Source organism: Oncorhynchus mykiss, chromosome 8, assembly GCF_013265735.2.
Source record: "Oncorhynchus mykiss isolate Arlee chromosome 8, USDA_OmykA_1.1, whole genome shotgun sequence".
NCBI classification, from domain to species: Eukaryota; Metazoa; Chordata; class Actinopteri; order Salmoniformes; family Salmonidae; genus Oncorhynchus; species Oncorhynchus mykiss.
In genome coordinates, this window is record NC_048572.1 from 1962134 (window position 1) to 1982374 (window position 20241).

Sequence of the window (20241 nt, forward strand, 5' to 3'; positions counted from 1 at the left end):
AGTCATGTCATGGATGGTGGTGTAGATGAGGCTGGGTCTAGTCATGTCATGGATGGTGGTGTAGATGAGGCTGGGTCTAGTCAGGTTATAGATGGTGGTGTAGATGAGGCTGGTTCTAGTCAGGTTATGGATGGTGGTGTAGATGAGGCTGGGTCTAGTCAGGTTATAGATGGTGTAGATGAGACTGGGTCTTGTCAGGTTATAGACGGTAATATAGATGAGGCTGGGCATAGTCAGGTTATAGATGGTGTAGATGAGGCTGGGTCTAGTCAGGCTATAGATGGTGGTGTAGATAAGACTGGATCTAGTCAGGTTATAGGTTGTGTCGATGAGGCTGGGACTAGTCATACTATAGATGGTGGTGTAGATGAGGCTGGGTCTAGTCAGGTTATAGATGGAGGTGTAGATGAGGCTGGGTCTAGTCAGGTTATAGATGGTGGTGTAGATGAGAAACCCAGCCTAAAACCACGAACAGCAAGCAATGCAGGTGTTGAAGCACGTTGGCTAGGAAAAACTCCCTAGAAAGGCCAAAACCTAGGAAGAAACCTAGAGAGGAACCAGGCTATGAGGGGTGGCCAGTCCTCTTCTGGCTGTGCGGGGTGGAGATTATAACAGAACATGGCTAAGATGTTCAAATGTTCATAAATGACCAGCACGGTCAAATAATAGGTCTGGGACAGGTAGCATGTCCGGTGAACAGGTCAGGATTCCATAGCCGCAGGCAGAAAGGTTGAAACTGGACCAGCAGCACGGCCATGTGGACTGGGGACAGCAAGGAGTCATCATGCGAGGTAGTCCTGAGGCATGGATCTTCCTGAGCGGTATGACGTCTGCATGGTCCCATTGTGTTTATACTTGCGTACTATTGTTTGTACAGATGAACGTGGTACCTTCAGGCATTTGGAAATTGCTCCCAAGGATGAACCAGACTTGAGGAGGTCTACAATTTTCTGCGGTCTTGGCTGATTTCCTTTGATTTTCCCATGATGTCAAGCAAAGAGGCACTGAGTTTGAAGGTAGGCCTTGGAATTCATCCACAAGTACACCTCCAATTGACTCAGATGATGTCAGTTAGCCTATCAGAAGCTTCTAAAGCCACGATATCATTTTCTGCAATTTTCCAAGCTGTTTAAAGGCACAGTCAACTTAGTGTACGTAAACTTCTGACCCACTGGAATTGTGATACAGTGAAATAATCTGTCTGTAAACAATTGTTGGAAAAATTACTTGTGTCAGGAACAAATTAGTTGTCTTAACCGACTTTCCAAAACTATAGATTGTTAAGAAGAAATTTGTGGAGTGGTTGAAAAATGAGTTTTATTGACTCCATGTAAACTTGTACATAGATTTTAGTTTCTTCAAAGTAGGCACCCTTTGCCTTGATGACAGCTTTGCACACACTTGGCATTCTCTCAACCAGCTTCATGAGGGAGTCACCTGGAATGCTTTTCCACCAGTGTTGAAGGAGTTCCATCATATGCTGAGCACTTGTTGATTGCTTTTCATTCATTCTACGATCCAACTCATCCCAAACCATCTCAATTGGGTCTCAATTGAGGTCGGGTGATTGTGGAGGCCAGGTCATCTGATGCAGCACTCCGGCGGCAGGTAGCCTAGTGGTTATAGCGTTGGGCCAGTAACCAAAAGGTTGCTGGATCGAATCCCCGAGCTGACAAGGTAAAAAAAAATGTCGTTCTGCCCCTGAGCAAGGCAGCTAACCCACTGTTTCCTGAGCGCTGAAGACGTTAACCTTTCTGATCTCCCCATCCCGGATCCGGGATCGTGAATACAGACTCAAGCTCATTACCATAACGCAACGTTAACTATTCATGAAAATCGCAAATGAAATGAAATAAATATGCTAGCTCTCAAGCTTAGCCTTTTGTTAACAACACTGTCATCTCAGATTTTCAAAATATGCTTCTCAACCATTGCAAAACAAGCATTTGTGTAACAGTATTGATGGCTAACGTAGCATTTAGCATTAGCATTCAGCTGGCAACATTTACACAAAAAAACAGAAAAGCATTCAAATAAAATCATTTACCTTTGAAGAACTTCAGATGTTTTCAATGAGAAGACTCTCAGATAGCAAATGTTCAGTTTTTCCTGAAAGATTATTTGTTTAGGACAAATCGCTCCGTTTTCTGCGTCACGTTTAGCTATGAAAAAACCCCTGTATCCAGGATTGTGTAAATCTATCAGCAAGCTCATTAGCATAACACAACGTTAACTATTTATGAAAATCGCAAATGAAATGAAATAAATATGCCATCTCTCAAGCTTAGCCTTTTGTAAACAACACTGTCATCTCAGATTTTCAAAATATGCTTCTCAACCATAGGAAAACAATCATTTGTGTAAAAGTAGCTAGCTAGCGTTAGCATTTCGCGTTAGCATTTCGCGTTAGCATTAGCGTTAGCATCCAGCACGCAACATTAACAAAAACATAAAAGCCTTCAAATAAAATCATTTACCTTTGAAGAACTTCTGATGTTTTCAATGAGGATACTCTCAGTTAGATAGCAGATGCTCAGTTTTTCCAAAAAGATTCCTTGTGTATTAGAAATAGCTCCGTTTTATACATCACATTTGGCTACCAAAAAAAATCCGAAAATTCAGTCCTCAAAACGCGAACTTTTTTCCAAATTAACTCCATAATATCGACTGAAAACATGGCAAACGTTGTTTAGAATCAATCATCAAGGTGTTTTTCACATATCTCTTCATTGATACATCGTTCTTGGACACATGCTTTCTCCCCTGAATCAAATGGTAAAGTAGAAGCAGCTGGCAATTGCGCACCGAATTCGACGCAGGACACCAGGCGGACACTTGGAAAATGTAGTCTCTTATGGTCAATCTTCCAATGATATGCCTACAAATACGTCACAATGCTGCTAAGACCTTGGGCGAACGACAGAAAGTGTAGGCTCATTCGTTGCGCAATCACAGCCATATAAGGAGAGAATGGAAAACAGAGCTTCAGAAATTCTGCTAATTCCTGGGTGATGCATCATCTTGGTTTCGCCTGTAGAATGAGTTCTGGGGCACTTACAGACAAAATCTTTGCAGATTCTGAAACTTCAGAGTGTTATTATGCATAGTCGAGCATCTTTTCGTGACAAAATATCGCGCTTAAAACGGGAACGTTTTTTATCCAAAAATGAAATAGCGCCCCTAGAGCTCTAACTGGTTAAGGCAGCCCACCGCACCTCTCTGATTCAGAGGGGTTGGGTTAATCTCGCATGTGTAGTATTTTCACGTTCGGATGAAATGAGTGCCCAAAGTAAACTGCTTGTTACTCAGGCCCAGAAGCTAGGATATGCATATAATTGGTAGATTTGGAAAGAAAAACTCTAAATTTTCCAAAACTGTTAAAATGATGTGAGTATAACAGAACTGATATGGCAGGCGAAATTCAAGAGGACAATCCATCCAAAAAAAAGAACAATTCAGACTTCCACTGTTTTCCAGTGGCTTTCATGTTTATTATGAGGCGAAGTCCTCTCAGATTGCAGTTCCTATGGCTTCCACTAGATGTCAACATCTAGTTTCAGGCTGTTTTTTGGAAAAATGAGATAGAATTTGTGGTTTTTCGAAGTGGCTCCCATTTTGGCTGTCATGTTTCCATGCACATGGGTGAAAGCGCGTTCTTTGTGATTTATCTCCGGTAATGAACATACTATTCTCCGTCTAAATGTTATTGTTTATTTATGTATTAGAGTACCGGAGGTTTGATTATAAACGTTGTTTGACTTGTTTGGATAAGTTTATTGGTAATGTTTGGGATTCATTTTGTATGGATTTTGAAGGATGGAAACCGGGTGGATTTTTGAATGAAGCGCGGCAGCTAAACTGAGTTTTTATGGATATAAAGAAGGACTTTATCGAACAAAAGGACCATTTGTGATGTAACTGGGACCGGTTGGAGTGCCAACAGAGGAATATCTTCAAAGGTAAGGCATTTATTTTATCGCTATTTCTGACTTTCGTGTCGCAATCTGCCTGGTTGAAAAAGGTTTTTCATGTTTTTGTATGCGGGGCGCTGTCCTCAGATAATCAAATGGTGTGCTCTCACCATAAAGCCTTTTTGAAATTTATTTATTTTACTTATTTTACTTTATTTTGATGTATAATACTTGTATTTTCATGAATGTTAAATATTTATATTTCTGTCATTTGAAATTCGCGCCCTGCAATTTCACCGGATGTTTCCAGATGGGATGCTACCGTCCATAAGAAGTTAACCAATCACAAGGCTCTTGGTCAAATAGCCCTTACACAGCCTGGAGGTGTGTTTTAGGTCATTATCCTGTTGAAAAACAAAATGATAGTCCCACTAAGCGCAAACCAGATGGGATGGCATATCGCTGTGGTAGTCATGCTGGTTAAGTGTGCCTTGAATTTGAAATAAATTACAGACCGTGTCACCAGCAAAGCACCCCCACACATCACACCTCCTCCTCCATGCTTCACGGTGGGACCCACACATGCTGAGAGCCTACGTTCACCTACTCTGCGTATTACAAAAACACGACGGTTGGAACCAAAAATCTCAAATTTGGACTCATCAGACCAAAGGACAGATTTCCACCGGTCTAATGTCCATTGCTTCTTATTGGTGTACTTTAGTAGCAAATCGACCATGAAGGCCTGATTCACGCAGTCTCCTCTGAACAGTTGATGTTGGAATGTGTGCGTTACTTGAACTCTGAAGCATTTATTTGGGCTGCAATTTCTGAGGCTGGTAACTCTAATGAACTTATTCTCTGCAGCAGAGGTAACTCTGGGACTTCCTTTCCTGTTGCGGTCCTCATGAGAGCCAGTTCCATCATAGCGCTTGATGATTTTTGCGACTGCACCTGAAGAAACTTTCAAAGTTCTTGAAATGTTCTGGATTGACTGACCTACATGTCGTAAAGTAATGATGGACTGTTGTTTCTCTTTGCTTATTTGAGCTGTTCTTGCCATAATATGGACCTGGTCTTTTACCAAATAGGGCTATCTTCGGGAAACCATCCCTACCTTGTCACAACACAACTGATTGGCTCAAAAAGGAAATTCCACAAATTAACTTCTAACAAGGCATGCCTGCTATTTGAAATGCATTCCAGCTGACTACCTAATGAAGCTGGTTGAGAGAATGCCAAGAGTGTCCAAAGCTGTCATCAAAGCAAAGGGTGGCAACTTTGAAGAATCTCAAATATAAAATTTAATTGATTTGTTTAACACTTTTTTGGTTACTACATGATTCCATATGTGTTATTTCATAGTTTTGATATCGTCACTATTATTCTACAATGTAGAAAATATTAATAATAAGGAAAAACCCTGGAATGTGTGTGTCCAAACTTTTGACTGGTACTTTATTATGTTACGAATTCCAACGTTTTGATATAATTTTAATGATATGTTAAAGACCCCACTGAACGATTCAAAACATGAATAATCATATTTGTCTTGGTAAAATATATTCTATAACATAAGGAAGTGAAATGATCACCAAAGCATGTTTTCACCCACTCTGGGCAGTCACACTTTAACAGCAAAATGCTTTTGTATGGAGTGCGGAAAGTTTATAAATCACAAAAATATTGGATGTGCAGTCTTTTCATAAATGGCTCATGCAGATATTTAGTGTGAAATGCACAACCGTTATAAATTACCTTTACAATTTAGAGGTGATCTGCTGCTGCCTGGTGGAGGCAGGAGGTACTACATACAGCGCCTTATCACCAGTTTCAACTACATCACCATAGTTACACATAGTTACATCACCATGGGAACATTAACAAAAGCGTCACCACGGTTACATTCACATCAGGTGTGCAACGTTGAATTCAACAAAAACTGTACTATACTGAATGACTAGATGAAAAACGCTGATTATGGTATAATTATATAATATCTACCCAGAGGTAGATTGTATGGTGTTTGTTGCAAGAGTTTTGTGATTTAAAATGGTCCCATATTGATCAGTCCACACCCAGCAAAGGGGAGCAAAGTACCTCAAAGGCTGTTGAAGAACAGTACGCACCATTTTGGGTAAACGTGTCGTTCAGTACAAATCATCACGCAGCATAACAAAATAACTGAACGCATCCCTGGAACATTCAAACGTCCATATGAATAAATAGGTGTGTCGCTCTGATAGAAAGGTTAAACAAACATTTTATTAATTTGGACAGGCCTTTGTTTCTTTACATCATCATAATCATCATTATCAGGTGCTCTGCAGCCGCGTCACATGACAGACAAACTCACAGCTGTAAATGACAATAAAGAGCTCTGGACAGACAGAGTCACAGATTAACGGTTTCATCCAGAGTCGTTAGCAGTGATGGAGGAGACTTGATGACCAGGATCATTAGTAGAGAGGGTCCAATGGACCTCAAATCCCTTTCTATACCCAACTTCCAGACACATAGGGTGCCTCATAGAGCTAAAGTAGTGCACTACATAGGGAGCCTTCAGATGGACTAAACCCTACCTGGTCTCCGAGACCTTCCGATGGACTAGACCCTACCTGGTCTCCCAGACGTTCAGACGGACAAGACCCTTATCGTTTAAAACCACAGGCGACATCTGCTCAAAACAAAAGTGATGTAATTAAGCACGTGTTGTAATTACTAGGATTCTGTGGTTTCACAGGCAAAAGGGATTGCATTTTGATTGAAAATAAAACGCTTTCGGTCTTCCCAATGAACAAAAAATACTTTATGGAAAAGAGATGTATGATACACCATGCTGCCTTGTTGACAAAATCGCAGAGCTGCGTAGATTACTGTTGGATTCGTAGATTACTGTTGGATTCGTAGATTACTGTTGGATTCGTAGATTACTGTTGGATTCGTAGATTACTGTTGGATTCGTAGATTACTGTTGGATTCGTAGATTACTGTTGGATTCGTAGATTACTGTTGGATTCGTAGATTACTGTTGGATTCGTAGATTACTGTTGGATTTGTAGATTGTTGGATTCGTAGATTACTGTTGGATTTGTAGATTACTGTTGGATTTGAGAAGGGTGCTTCATTCGCGGTGAAAGAAGACCATAGACTGGTGCCACGTGGCTTAGCATAATCAAATCCGCCCATTGATAAACAAACACTGGGAAGTGAAGTCACCACTAGATACCGGTAATGACGTCATGACTAGATTCCGGTAATGACGTCACGACTAGATACCGGTAATGACGTCGCCACTGGATACCGGTAATGACGTCGCCACTGGATACCGGTAATGACGTCGCCACTGGATACCGGTAATGACGTCGCCACTGGATACCGGTAATGACGTCTCCACTGGATACCGGTAATGACGTCACCACTAGATACCGGTAATGACGTCACCAGTGAAGTCATCACTAGATATGGGTATAATGGTGCTTTCCAGACAACTGGGAACTCAGGAATAAAAGGTAAAATCAGGGCGTCCGTGATCTTTAGGTCAGAATGTCCGAGCTCCTGAAAGTTTCCGACTTGGAAATACGAGTTAAATGACCGTTCAAAAATGTTTCCCTAATTTCAAGTCCTCAGTTCTTTTAAACATGGCAAGAAGCCTGATGAAACTCGAGGCGCGTTCCATAGCTAAGGCGAGGCAACAATCAGTGTTTGTGTCACGTCAAGGACTGTGTGATGGACTGTGTGATGGACTGTGTGATGGACTGTGTGATGGACTGTGTCATGGACTGACAAATTGCTATAACCTACACTACATGACCAAAAGTATGTGGACATCTGCTCGTCGAACATCTCATTCCAGAATCATGGGTATTTGCTGCTATAACAGCCTCCACTCTTCTGGGGAGGCTTTCCACTAGATATTTTAACATTGCTGCAGGGACTTTCTTCCATTCAGCTACAAGAGAATTAGTGAGGTTGGGCACTGATGTTGGGCGATTAGGTCTGGCTCGCAGTCAGCGTTCCAATTCATCCCAACGGTGTTTGATCATGCTGAAAAAGTAAAGGGCCTTCCCCAAAACTGTTGCTACAAAGTTGGAAGCACAGAATCGTCTAGAATGTCATTGTATGCTGTAGCGTTAAGATTTCCCTTCACTGGAACTAAGGGGCCTAGCCCGGACCGTGAAAAACAGCCCCAGACCATTATTCCTTCTCCACCAAACTTTACAGTTGGCACTATGCATTCGGGCAGGTAGCGTTCTTCTGGCATCTGCCAAACCCAGCTTTGTTGATTGGACTGCCTGATGGTGAAGCGTGATTTATCACTCCAAAGAACGAGATTCCACTGCTCCAGAGTCCAATGTCCGTGACCTTTACACCACTCCAGCCGACGCTTGACATTGCACATGGTGATCTTAGGCTTGTGTGCGGCTGCTCTGCCATGGAAACCAATTTCATGAAGCTCCAGCCGAACAGTTATTGTGCTGATGTTGCTTCCAGAGGCAGTTTGGAACTCTGTAGTGAGTGTTGCAACCGAGGACAGAATTTTTACGCTCTATGTGCTTCAGCACTCGGCGGTCCCTTTCGGTGAGCTGATGTGGCCTACCACTTCACAGCTGAGCCGTTGTTGCTCCTAGACGTTTTCACTTCACATTAACAGCATTTACAGTTGACAGAGGCAGCTCTAGCAGGGCACACATTTGACAAACCGACTTGTTGGAAAGGTGGTATCCTATGATGGTGCCATGTTGAAAGTCACTGAGCTCTTCAGGAAGGCCATTCTACTGCCAGTGTTTGTCTATGGAGATTGCATGGCGGTGTGCTCGATGTGTCAGCAACGGGTGTGGCTGAAATAGCCGAATCCACTAATTTAAAGGGATGTCCACATACTTTTGTATATATAGTGTATGTGAGCTGATACTTAAAATACATATCCAGGCGTTAGATCTATCACGCTAAGGAATGATCCCAAATGGCACACTATTCCCTGTATAGTGCACTCCTTTTGATTTGAGCCAAGCGCCCTGGTCGTGCACTATATTATAAGGAATAGGGTGCATTTAGGACACAAAAGGAGGAAGACTTGAAGCAAGAGAGATAACAGGGCCTAAAGTCTGACTTCTCCAGCAGGGGGCGTTTTTATGTATTTGTCGCTCACCAAGAAAGGAGTTTTTGTATGGAGGTCAATGAGTGGCCAATTTCGTTAACATATTTAATGGCTTATTTCATCGAACAAGTTTTGAAATGATTAGGTCGTTACGAGTGTACTGATATAAGTAGGGCACATGGCATTCCAGCAACTTTGAGAAAAAAAACTTATATATCAGAGTTGTGCCTGGTCTTCACTAGTTACCACAACCACAAAGTCATAAATAAGATGGCGCCAACAGACATGGTCACCCTGCTTCTAGCTCCTAGCCAACTTTACAGTATAGTTGTTTTTGTGTGTTATATCTTACATTATTTTCTCAGGTTTCTTGCATTATTACCTACTGCCAAAAAATAACATTTAGTTATTAGATCACTCACCCGCATTTCCATCACAAATAAGACTTCCCTGAAATATTACTTCCTAATGTTCAGTCCCTGGACAATAACTTAAGACAAGATCAGGGCTCTCCTTCCAGAGAGGCATCAGTGACATCATATTCCCCGTCAAGCTGAGACCGTGACGGCTCAAGGAATTACACTGGAACGACACCATTCTGTATACTTTTGGTCCTTCTTTGGACACTTAACTAACCTCCAGACGAGCTTGCATACAACACTCCTTCCGTGGCCTCCAACTGCTTTTAAATGCAAGTAAAACGAAAAGCCCGCCCGTCTAGCATCACTACTCTGGACGGTTCTGACTTAGAATATGTGGACAACTACAAATACCTAGGTGTCTGGTTGGACTGTAAACTCTCCTTCCAGACTCACATTAAGCATCTCCAATCCAAAATTAAATCTAGAATCGGCTTCCTATTTCGTAAGAAAGCATCCTTCACTCATGCTGCAAAACATACCCTGGTAAAATTGACAATCCAACCGATCCTTGACTTTGGTGATGTCATCTATAAAATAGCCTCCAACAAACTGGATGTAGTCGATCACAGTGCCATCTGTTTTGTCACCAAAGCCCCACATACTACCCACCACCGCGACCTGTATGCTCTCGTTGGCTGGCCTTCGCTTCACATTCGTCACCAAACCCACTGGCTCCAGGTCATCTATAAGTCTCTGCTAGGTAAATTCCCCCCTTATCTCAGCTCACTGGTCACCATAGCAGCACCCACCCGTAGCACACGCTCCAGCAGGTATATCTCACTGGTCACTCCAAAAGCCAATTCCACCTTTGGCCGCCTCTCCTTCCAGTTCTCTGCTGCCTCATATCTCCCTCACTAACTATAGACATCAGCTGTCAGAGCAGCTTACAGATTATTGCACCTGTACATAGCCCATCTGTAAATTGCCCACCCAACTACCTTATCCCAGTGTTATTTATTTGCTCCTTTGCACCCCAGTATCTCTACTTGCACATTCATCTTCTGCTCATCTATCACTCCGGTGTTTAATTGCTAAATTGTAATTATTTCGCCACTATGGGCTATTTTTTTCCTTACGTCATTTATCCTACCTCATTTGCACTCACTGTATATAGACTTTTACTATTGTGTTATTGACTGTGTTTATTTCATCTGTTGTTGTTTGTGTTGCGCTGCTTTGCTTTATCTTGGCCAGGTCGCAGTTGTAAATGAGAACTTGTTCTCAACTGTCCTACCTGGTTAAATAAAGGTGAAATAAAAATAAATAAAATAAACACTGGACTTTGTACCAACTGGAAATTGCATATCCCGAGGCCGCCTTTATTGTAGCTTCAATAAAGCGAATCTGAGGAAAATGCCACTGAAGTTTTATCAAAACATCACCTGCGCTACTCGCTAATCAAGAATTCTTGACCATTGCTACTCCCCCTCCCAGGACGGTTACAAGCCCCTCCCACGCCCTGCCTTTGGCAAATCAGATCACGCCTCCCTTCTGCTCCTCCCTTCCTATAGGTAGAAACTTAAACAGGAAGTACCTGTACCTGACTGCGATTGTTCGACATTGGTCTGACCAATCGAACAACGTTGACGTAAACACTTGGTGACTGGATTCAATGACATATAAACTGACTTGCTGACTGGGTTCACCAGGAAGTGCATAGAGGTTACCACTGTTACGATTAGAACTTATCCAAAACAAATAACCGTGGAGACGGCAGCATTCGCACAAAACTGAAAACATATGTGATAGGGTCTCCAGCCATGTCGGTCACTGACACCTTACTCCCGGACAAGCTAAACACCTGCTCCCTCTTCAAGGAAAACACAGTGCCGTTGATGTGGGCCAACGAGGAGTATGAGCTCTCTTTCTCTGTGTCAGACATGACATTTAACCCTCTTAAGGCTGCTGGCCCAGATGGCCGTATCCTCAAAGCATGTTCAGACTAGCTGGCTGGAGTGTTTACGGACATGTTCAATCTCTACCTATCCCAGTCTGCTGTCCCCACTTGCTTCAAGGTGTCCACCATTGTTCCGGTACCAAAGAAAGGGAAGGAAACTAAATGACTATTGCCCCATAGCACTCACTTCTGTCATCATAAAATGCTTTGAGAGGCTAGTTAAGGATCATATCAACTCCACCTTACCAAACACCATAGAGCCACAGGTAGCCTAGTGATTAGAGCATTGGGCCAGTAACTGAGAAGGTTGCTAAATGGAATCCCCGAACTGACAAAGTAAAAATCTGTCGTTCTGCCCCTGAACAAGGCAGTTAACCCACTGTTCCCTGGTAGGCCGTCATTGTAAATAAGAAATTTCATACACACACACACACACTGCATTCTAGTCATAGCTCATCGTTTTTAACTACTGCTGTACACACCTTCTCTACTCACATATACTGTCCATAACATCTATTCACACCATCATATACATACATATACAGTACCAGTCACAAGTTTGGACACACCTACTCATTCCAGGGTTTTTCTATATTTTTAAAATGTTCTACATTGTAGAATAATAGTAAAGACATCAAAAATATGAAATAACACATATGGAATCATGTTGTTAACAAACCAAAAAAGTTGAATAAATAAAAATATATTTTATATTTGAGATTCTTCAAACAGCCACCCTTTGCCTTGATGACCGCTTTGGACACTTTTGGCATCTCTCAACCAGCTTCATGATGTAGTCACCTGGAATGCATTTCAAATGACAGGTGTGCCTTGTTAAAAAGTTAACTTGTGGAATTTCTTTCCTTTGTAATGCATTTGAGCCGATCAGTTGTGTTGTGACAAGGTATGGGTGGTATACAGAAGATGGTCTTTTACCAATTAGGGCTAAGTCCATATTATGGCAAGAACAACTCAAATAAGCAAAGAGAAACGACAGTCCATCATTACTTTAAGACATGAAGGTGAGTCAATACGGAAAATGTCAAGAACTTTGAAAGTTTCTTCAAGTGCAGTTGCAAAAACCATCCAGTGCTATGATGAAACTGTCTCTCATGAGGACGGCCACAGGAAAGGAAGACCCGGAGTTCCCCCTGCTGCAGGAAGACCCAGAGTTCCCCCTGCTGCAGGAAGACCCAGAGTTCCCCCTGCTGCAGGAAGACCCAGAGTTCCCCCTGCTGCAGGAAGACCCAGCGTTCCCCCTGCTGCAGGAAGACCCAGAGTTACCTATGCTGCAAGAAGACCCAGAATTACCTCTGCTGCAGAGAATAAGTTCATTTGGGTGGATATCTCAGATTGCAGTCCAAAGAAATGCTTCACAGAATTCAAGTAACAGACACATCTCAACATCAACTGTTCAGAGGAGAATGTGTGAATCAGGTCTTCATGGTCAAATTGTTGCAAATAAACCACTACTAAAGGACACCAATAAGAAGAGGAGACTTGCTTGGGCCAAGAAACACAAGCAATGGATATTACACCAGTGGAAATCTGTCCTTTGGTCTGATGAGTCCAAATTTGAGATTTCTGGTTCCAACCGCCGTGTCTTTGTGAGACGCAGAGTAGGTGAACGGATGATCTCCGCGTGTGTGAGTCCCACCATGAAGCATGGAGGTGGTGGTGTGATGGTGCTTTGCTGGCGACACCGTTGGTGATTTATTTAGAATTCAAGGTACACTTAATTAACCAGCATGGCTACTACAGCGATACGGCATCCCATCTGGTTTAGACTTAGTGGGACTATCATTTATTTTTAACAGGACAATGACCCAACACACCTCCAGGCTGTGTAAGGACTATTTGACCAAGGAGAGCGATGGAGTGCTGCATCAGATGACCTGGCCTCCACAATCACCCCACCTCAACCCAACTGAAATGAAGGGTGAAGGAAATGCAGTCAACAAGTGCTCAGTATATGTGGGAACTCCACCAAGACTGTTGGAAAAGCATTCCAGGTAAAGCTGGTTGAGAGAATACCAAGAGTGTGCAAAGCTGTCCAGGCAAAGGGTGGCTACTTTGAAGAATCTAAAATCTATTTTTGTTTAACAGTTTTTTGGTTACTAAATGACTGCATGTGTTATTTCATAGTTTCAAGTCTTCACTATTATTCTACAATGTAGAAATAAAGAAAAAGTGTCCAAACTTGACGACTGGTACTGTATATACTGTATATATTGTATATACTGTATATATTGTATATACTGTATATATTGTATATACTGTATATATTGTATATATTGTATATACTGTATATATTGTATATATTGTATATATTGTATATATTGTATATATTGTATATACTGTATATATTGTATATACTGTATATATTCCGGATATTGCTCCTTCAAATATTTATATTTTTATTAATTCCTTTTAATATTTTGGATTTGTGTGTATTGTTTTGTATTGTTCTGTATTACTGAGCTGTTGGAGCTAGTAACATAAGCATTTCGCTGCACCCGCAATAACATCTGCAAAATGTGTACGCAATGAGCAGTAACATTTTACTTGATAAAACCACCTATTTAAAAATAGTCTGTTCTTAAAATGTGATTTTAAACCTAACCTTAGGCCTAACCTTAACTTTAAACTAAAAATCGAAAAACAATATACCAAATTTTGACTTTGTGGCTGTGGTAACCGTTGTGCCTGTTCTTTACACCCATGTCTGCCCTCTCCTCCCGACTGCCTTTTTTGAAAGACATTTATTTTCATTGCAGCCACTAGAGTATCCGGTCAATATAACGGGGCAAACAGACAGACGTTGGTCCAACAGAAGGAACAGACAGACAGTGTTACAGGTGTATACCAGGTGTTACAGTAATACAGGTGTGACAGTACAGACAGTGACAGGTATATCTCATGGGGTTGTGGTCATGGCAGCCTGTTCCCTCAGAGTGAGTCGCTCCGCTGGCGGTTTTCAGACACACTCTTCATTCAAGCGCTGCTGCTACCAACACACACACACACGCACAAACACCCCAGCTATGAGAGATTAACAGAGAGGAAATCAAATGAAAAATAATAATAAAAAATAAAAAAAAAGAACTTGAGCACGAATCGGCCTGTTGCCACGACGACACCTCAGTTGTGGGAGGATTCTGGAGGTCAGAGTTCAGACTACAGAGGCCACTACAGTTCACAGCTCAGGGGTCATCCTGGGGTCAGCGCTGAGCGAGGTCCATGATTGGGTGTTTCCACCCTCTGTCTCGCCCCCCAAAGGGCCCTGATTGGTCAGAACTGGCCTCACAGTTAACTCAGACTACCAACTGTCATCACCAAGCATGTGTGTAGTGCGCACGTGTGTGAGAGCATGTTTCACACACACCTCAGCTGAATTAGCGGAGTATTTTTAGATCATAATAATATTCTCTTTGTTCAGTTCTTTCTCTAAATAAAAAAACAAAACCCCATTTTAATAATCATGTTGCCATATAAAGACAGACAGTTTCACTTCCCCTCAACACTCCAATCAAAAGACACAGCTGAGACTCCGCCTTCATACCCTTGATAGAACCATGACACACCAACTGACGGACCGACCGCACGATTCAGATGAGGTCAGGTGTTAGAGGTCAGGGGTGGAGCAGAGCTGTCTGTCAAACTAGAGGTCAGGGGTTAGAGGTCAGGGGTGGGTCAGACCTGTCTGTCAAACTAGAGGTCAGGGGTGGGTCAGACCTGTCTGTCAAACTAGAGGTCAAGGGTGGGTCAGACCTGTCTGTCAAACTAGAGGTCAGGGGTGGGTCAGACCTGCCTGTCAAACTAGAGGTCAGGGGTGGGTCAGACCTGTCTGTCAAACTAACTAACTGAAATGACATTTCCCCAAGGCAATAACATACTGAACATTCATAAGAGTGTGTGTGTGTTTAAACCGTTTAACAGTAAAGTAACAACTGTGGCGTTTGTGTAAGTGTGTCTAAGTATGTCTGTAAGCGATGTGTTTGGGTTTAAGCAGTGTGTGTGTGGTCTGGGCTCCTGTCCTCCCGGCTGAAGAATATTTCCGTAGGAAACAACATCTCATTGGCTCATCAGCTCAACCTATCAGCAGCCAAGGAACCAAGAGCCCCGGGATACCGCCCCCAAAGTTCTGAGGGCCGCCCCCAAACTGACACTGCGCGGGAAGGGGGTTGGGGGGTGTGTGTGTGTGCCAGGGCGGAGGGTCAGAGATCAGATGGGTGGTAGAATCCTCGTGGTGGGAGTGGTGTGTTTCCATGGTAATGAGAGTGAAGTGTCGGTTGGCTGCAGAGGGAGGTGGGAGGGTCTAAACCTCTGCTCCCTGCAAGCCGATTCGCCCCTGGTCCTGTCAGTCAGTGCTGGGCTTCATCAGAGAGAAGGCAAAGATGTTGAAGTGATCGCTGAGCTGTTTCACCTGGAGAAAGAGAAGAGAGGGAGGAGGTGGAGGAGAGGATGGAGAGAGAATATCATTTAACTTACAATGGCTAAATCTCAAACCGAGCATTTGGCCACTGCCATTTATCGATTGGTCACTGTGAGCTGATGTGATCAAGTCTGCCACTGTGGGCAAAATGAAAATTCAGATGTCCTTCGTTTCCTAGGTAACCCTGTAACTCTGAAGCTAGCTGTGCTATGTTGCTAACTAGGTAGGTAGAGACTTGGTGAGTCCTTGCTAATATCTAGCTAGATGGCCATGCTAGCAAGATGTTGAAGAATTTAATTAGATCTCACCACGATGTAACTACCGTTACCCCATACTGCCAGTACCAGCTAGCCACATTTTTAGATTACTAGCTAGCTAACTGGTTAGCATCATCATTCACTAGCATAACAAATAGACTAGCTAGCTAAATTCTCACCTTGCTTGCCATGACATCAGCTTCTAGCAAGCTAATCAAGCAACCTTGCTAGCTAGGATGCAGCTAGTAAGCTTTCAGTAATGTGTCAAAATCCCTGCTAGCTAGAAGGCAATTGAGCTTCATCCGGTATTTAAAAAAAAGGCAGAGGCGGAAGGCTACTGAGTAATAGTGAAAGGGGGAGATGTGTTGTGTTGGGAAACAGCTTTTTTCACCCGACTTGTCCAATTTATCACCTTTAATAAGTTTAATGAAACACCTTAAAGAGTTTATATAATGTGTCATTACATTTAATTTTACCTTTATTTAACTAGGCAAGTCAGTTAAGAACAAATTATTATTTTCAATGATGGTTTAGGAACAGTGGGTTAACTGCCTGTTCAGGGGCAGAACGACAGATTTGTACCTTGTCAGCGCGGGGGTTTGAATTTGCAACCTTCCAGTTACTAGTCCAACACTCTAACCACTAGGCTACATGCCTATTTGATTTGTGTCAAATTTGAAATCGGGTTTTTAGGGCGGCGCTAAAGTTCAGAAGTAAACAGCGGCTGTCGCGGCTTTTGAGAGTCATGATGGCTGGCAGTGATGACGATCCAAATGAATGCATTATGTTGTACAACTGACTAGGTACCTCCCCTTACCCTCTCCCTGTCCCCTGTCCCTGTCTTGTTTTAAATCTGCGAGAGAAGCGCTACACCTGGTGGAGAGAGGCTGTATGACACAACGTGTTACGTAGCGATACGTCTAAATGTATCGTATAGCGTCAGAGGGGTCAGTTTTTTAAACTTTTCTAAAATATGATTGGTCCATTGCTATGCAATTACAGCGCCGTAACGACAGAGCGACAGAGCCGTAACGACAGCGCCGTAACGACAGAGCGACAGCGCCGTAACGACAGAGCGACAGAGCCGTAACGACAGAGCGACAGAGCCGTAACGACAGAGCCGTAACGATAGAGCGACAGAGCCGTAACGACAGAGCCGTAACGACAGAGCGACAGAGCCGTAACGACAGAGCGACAGAGCCGTAACGACAGAGCCGTAACGACAGAGCGACAGAGCCGTAACGACAGAGCCGTAACGACAGAGCCGTAACGACAGAGCCGTAACGACAGAGCCGTAACGACAGAGCGACAGAGCCGTAACGACAGAGCGACAGAGCCGTAACGACAGAGCGACAGAGCCATAACGACAGAGCGACAGAGCCGTAACGACAGAGCGACAGAGCCGTAACGACAGAGCGACAGAGCCGTAACGACAGAGCCGTAACGATAGAGCGACAGAGCCGTAACGACAGAGCAACAGAGCCGTAACGACAGAGCCGTAACGGCAGAGCGACAGCGCCGTAACGACAGAGCGACAGAGCCGTAACGACAGAGCGTAACGACAGAGTGACAGAGCCGTAACGACAGAGCCGTAACGACAGAGCCGTAACGACAGAGCCGTAACGATAGAGCGACAGAGCCGTAACGACAGAGCGACAGAGCCGTAGCGACAGAGCCGTAACGACAGAGCCGTAACGACAGAGCCGTAACGACAGAGCCGTAACGACAGAGCGACAGAGCCGTAACGATAGAGCGACAGAGCCGTAACGACAGAGCCGTAACGATAGAGCGACAGAGCCGTAACGACAGAGCGACAGCGCCGTAACGACAGAGCGACAGCCGTAACGACAGAGCCGTAACGACAGAGCGACAGAGCCGTAACGACAGAGCCGTAACGACAGAGCGACAGAGCCGTAACGACAGAGCCGTAACGAGAGCGACAGCGCCGTAACAATGAAGTTTGCCAAGAAGGATGAAAACTAGCATAGTTCAGCTAGCCAGCTAGTTTACCTGGAGAAATACAAGCTCAGGCCTAGTGCAAATGTGTGCCTGCTGGGTGCACAAGCAAACTCTGCTAATTCAGGGGACAGATTGTTGTTCTTATGCCCTGATATCAGGAGCTGGCAGCAAAAAGTTTACATTAAACAATTCAGAGACTGAAACAAATTTATCAGATTACATATTTATGGAGAGCAAATCGACATACAATCCCAAAATCAGCTGTAACTGGCAATATCAAAATAAAGCCTAAAACGATGTTTGAGTGAACCCTGAATACAGAAAATGTCTGGTGACCTTCAGGACACAGTAGACAAACAGAGCAACAGGGAGCAGAAAACACACATCCTTTAGTTGGTGTTTGTTTTAGCTCTGGAAGAGATAGTTAGCTACAGTGGTGAAAGTGGGGTACAGTGTCTTCTGTGATTTATCTTCATTATTAGAATTGTTTTGGGAAAACGTGGCTGGTAATATTAGAGCCCCCACAGCTGGTCGACACATTGTTTTATTTCCCACCCTGCTCACCACTGCCACTGTAGTGTGTGTGTGTGTACTCACCACTGACACTCCGTAGTGTGTGTGTGTGTGTACTCACCACTGACACTCCGTAGTGTATGTGTGTGAGTATGACGATGGCCGTCCACACGTAGATCAACAGCGTCTCGTTAGCAACCAGCCCTGTAACCGCCAACAACACCACCGTCGCCATGGGAACCAACAGCCAGCTCAGCGGTTGGCAACGGGTGTTACTCATCTGGCACACGATCAGCTTACACTGCAGACACACACAGACACACACAGACTTAGCAGTTATGTAGTTCATATCTTTATTTGTGGAGAGCAGGGAACTTTAATGGGGGCCACAAAAATCTAAGCTCATCATGAGGGGCTGCTGTGGCTCGTGGGGCTGCGTAGCCACACGTGCAGTCAGAGCCACATTTTGCATAGGGTGGTGAGAAAAGCTGCAGTTTTTAATAAGACATCTGACAGAGTGACAAATAAAATCATTGGGGGCCACCCGGTCAGTAATTCAACCATGATTACTACAAATTAAAGATAGCTGGCAGCTAGACTTAACTTAATAATTTATTTTAAATGTAGCTGTCAGTGACTGATATAAGAGAAACTGCTGATGCACAAGCACATTCCAAAATGGAGCATTGTGTATTCTACTATTCTAACTCAAGGTCCCAGGGGCCTGTAAAGACAGGAGAGGGCCTGTAAAGACAGGAGAGGGCCCGTAGACAGGAGAGGGTCCGTAGACAGGAGAGGGCCCGTAGACAGGAGAGGGCCCGTAGACAGGAGAGGGCCTGGTGCAGTGTGTGTGTGGTGTGTGTAGTTAGAGCTGGTGCATGTGTGTGTGACTCACTGTGACATTAGCGAAGGCTGTCCCCACCATGAGGTAGAAGACTCTGGGCTGCTGCTGGAGGATGCCGGATGGAGAGAAAATCACCCAGACAGAGGAGAGGAGGCAGAGGAGGACAGGAGAGAGGAAGGGGAGGAAGGCCTCGTACATACTGCTGTGTTTCAGAGTGTTATTACGAGACGCCCTGAGAGAGAGAGGGGGAGATAAAAGAGAGGGTTACCTCTAAAGCTCTGTCACGATCAAGTAAGTTGTTAGTTTAGTTTACTAGGATCCTATTAATCTAAACTAACAGCAAATGGGGGTCCTAGTAAACTACACTAACCACAGCTAACAGGGGTTACTAGTAAACTACACTGACAACAGCAAACAGGATTACTAGTAAACTAAACTAACAGCTAATGGGGGATCCTAGTAAACTAACAGCTAACGAGGGATCCTAGTAAACTAAACTAACAGCTAACGGGGGATCCTAGTAAACTAACTGCTAACGAGGGATCCTAGTAAACTAACAGCTAACGAGGGATCCTAGTAAACTAAACTAACAGCTAACGAGGGATCCTAGTAAAATAAACTAACAGCTAACGAGGGATCCTAGTAAACTAAACTAACAGCTAATGGGGGATCCTGGTAAACTAAACTAGCATCAGCTAATGGGGGATCCTAGTAAACTAAACTAGCATCAGCTAACGGGGGATCCTAGTAAACTAAACTAACAGCTAACGGGGGATCCTAGTAAACTAAACTAACAGCTAACGGGAAATCTTAGTAAACTAAACTAGCATCAGCTAATGGGGATCCTAGTAAACTAAACTAACAGCTAACGGGAAATCCTAGTAAACTAAACTAGCATCGGC

At 43.6% G+C, this 20241-nt stretch overlaps 1 protein-coding gene and 1 long non-coding RNA gene across 3 annotated transcripts in view; both read right to left on the reverse strand.

The window, feature by feature from the left end:
- Positions 1-6156: 6156 nt before the first annotated feature.
- Positions 6157-8331, reverse strand: LOC110529244. The gene is made up of 2 exons (XR_002474348.2): positions 6530-8331; positions 6157-6493 (listed from the first exon to the last, which is right to left on the reverse strand). It is a non-coding gene; the product is annotated as an uncharacterized LOC110529244 (long non-coding RNA).
- A 5845-nt stretch (positions 8332-14176) lies between these two features.
- Positions 14177-20241, reverse strand: part of selenoi (selenoprotein I) — a 45317-nt gene continuing 39252 nt past the window's right edge. The window contains exons 8-11 of one of the 2 annotated variants that reach the window (XR_005052757.1): positions 19391-19571; positions 18617-18796; positions 15139-15757; positions 14177-15066 (exon numbers count right to left, since the gene is read on the reverse strand). Coding sequence is in view for 1 of the 2 variants with exons in the window: in XM_036984538.1 (XP_036840433.1) it covers positions 15650-15757; positions 18617-18796; positions 19391-19571 (469 nt within the window). In the remaining variant the exon portion in view is untranslated. Of the gene's footprint in view, positions 15758-18616; positions 18797-19390; positions 19572-20241 lie in introns of both variants that reach the window. The other variant, XM_036984538.1, reaches the window with a different exon arrangement.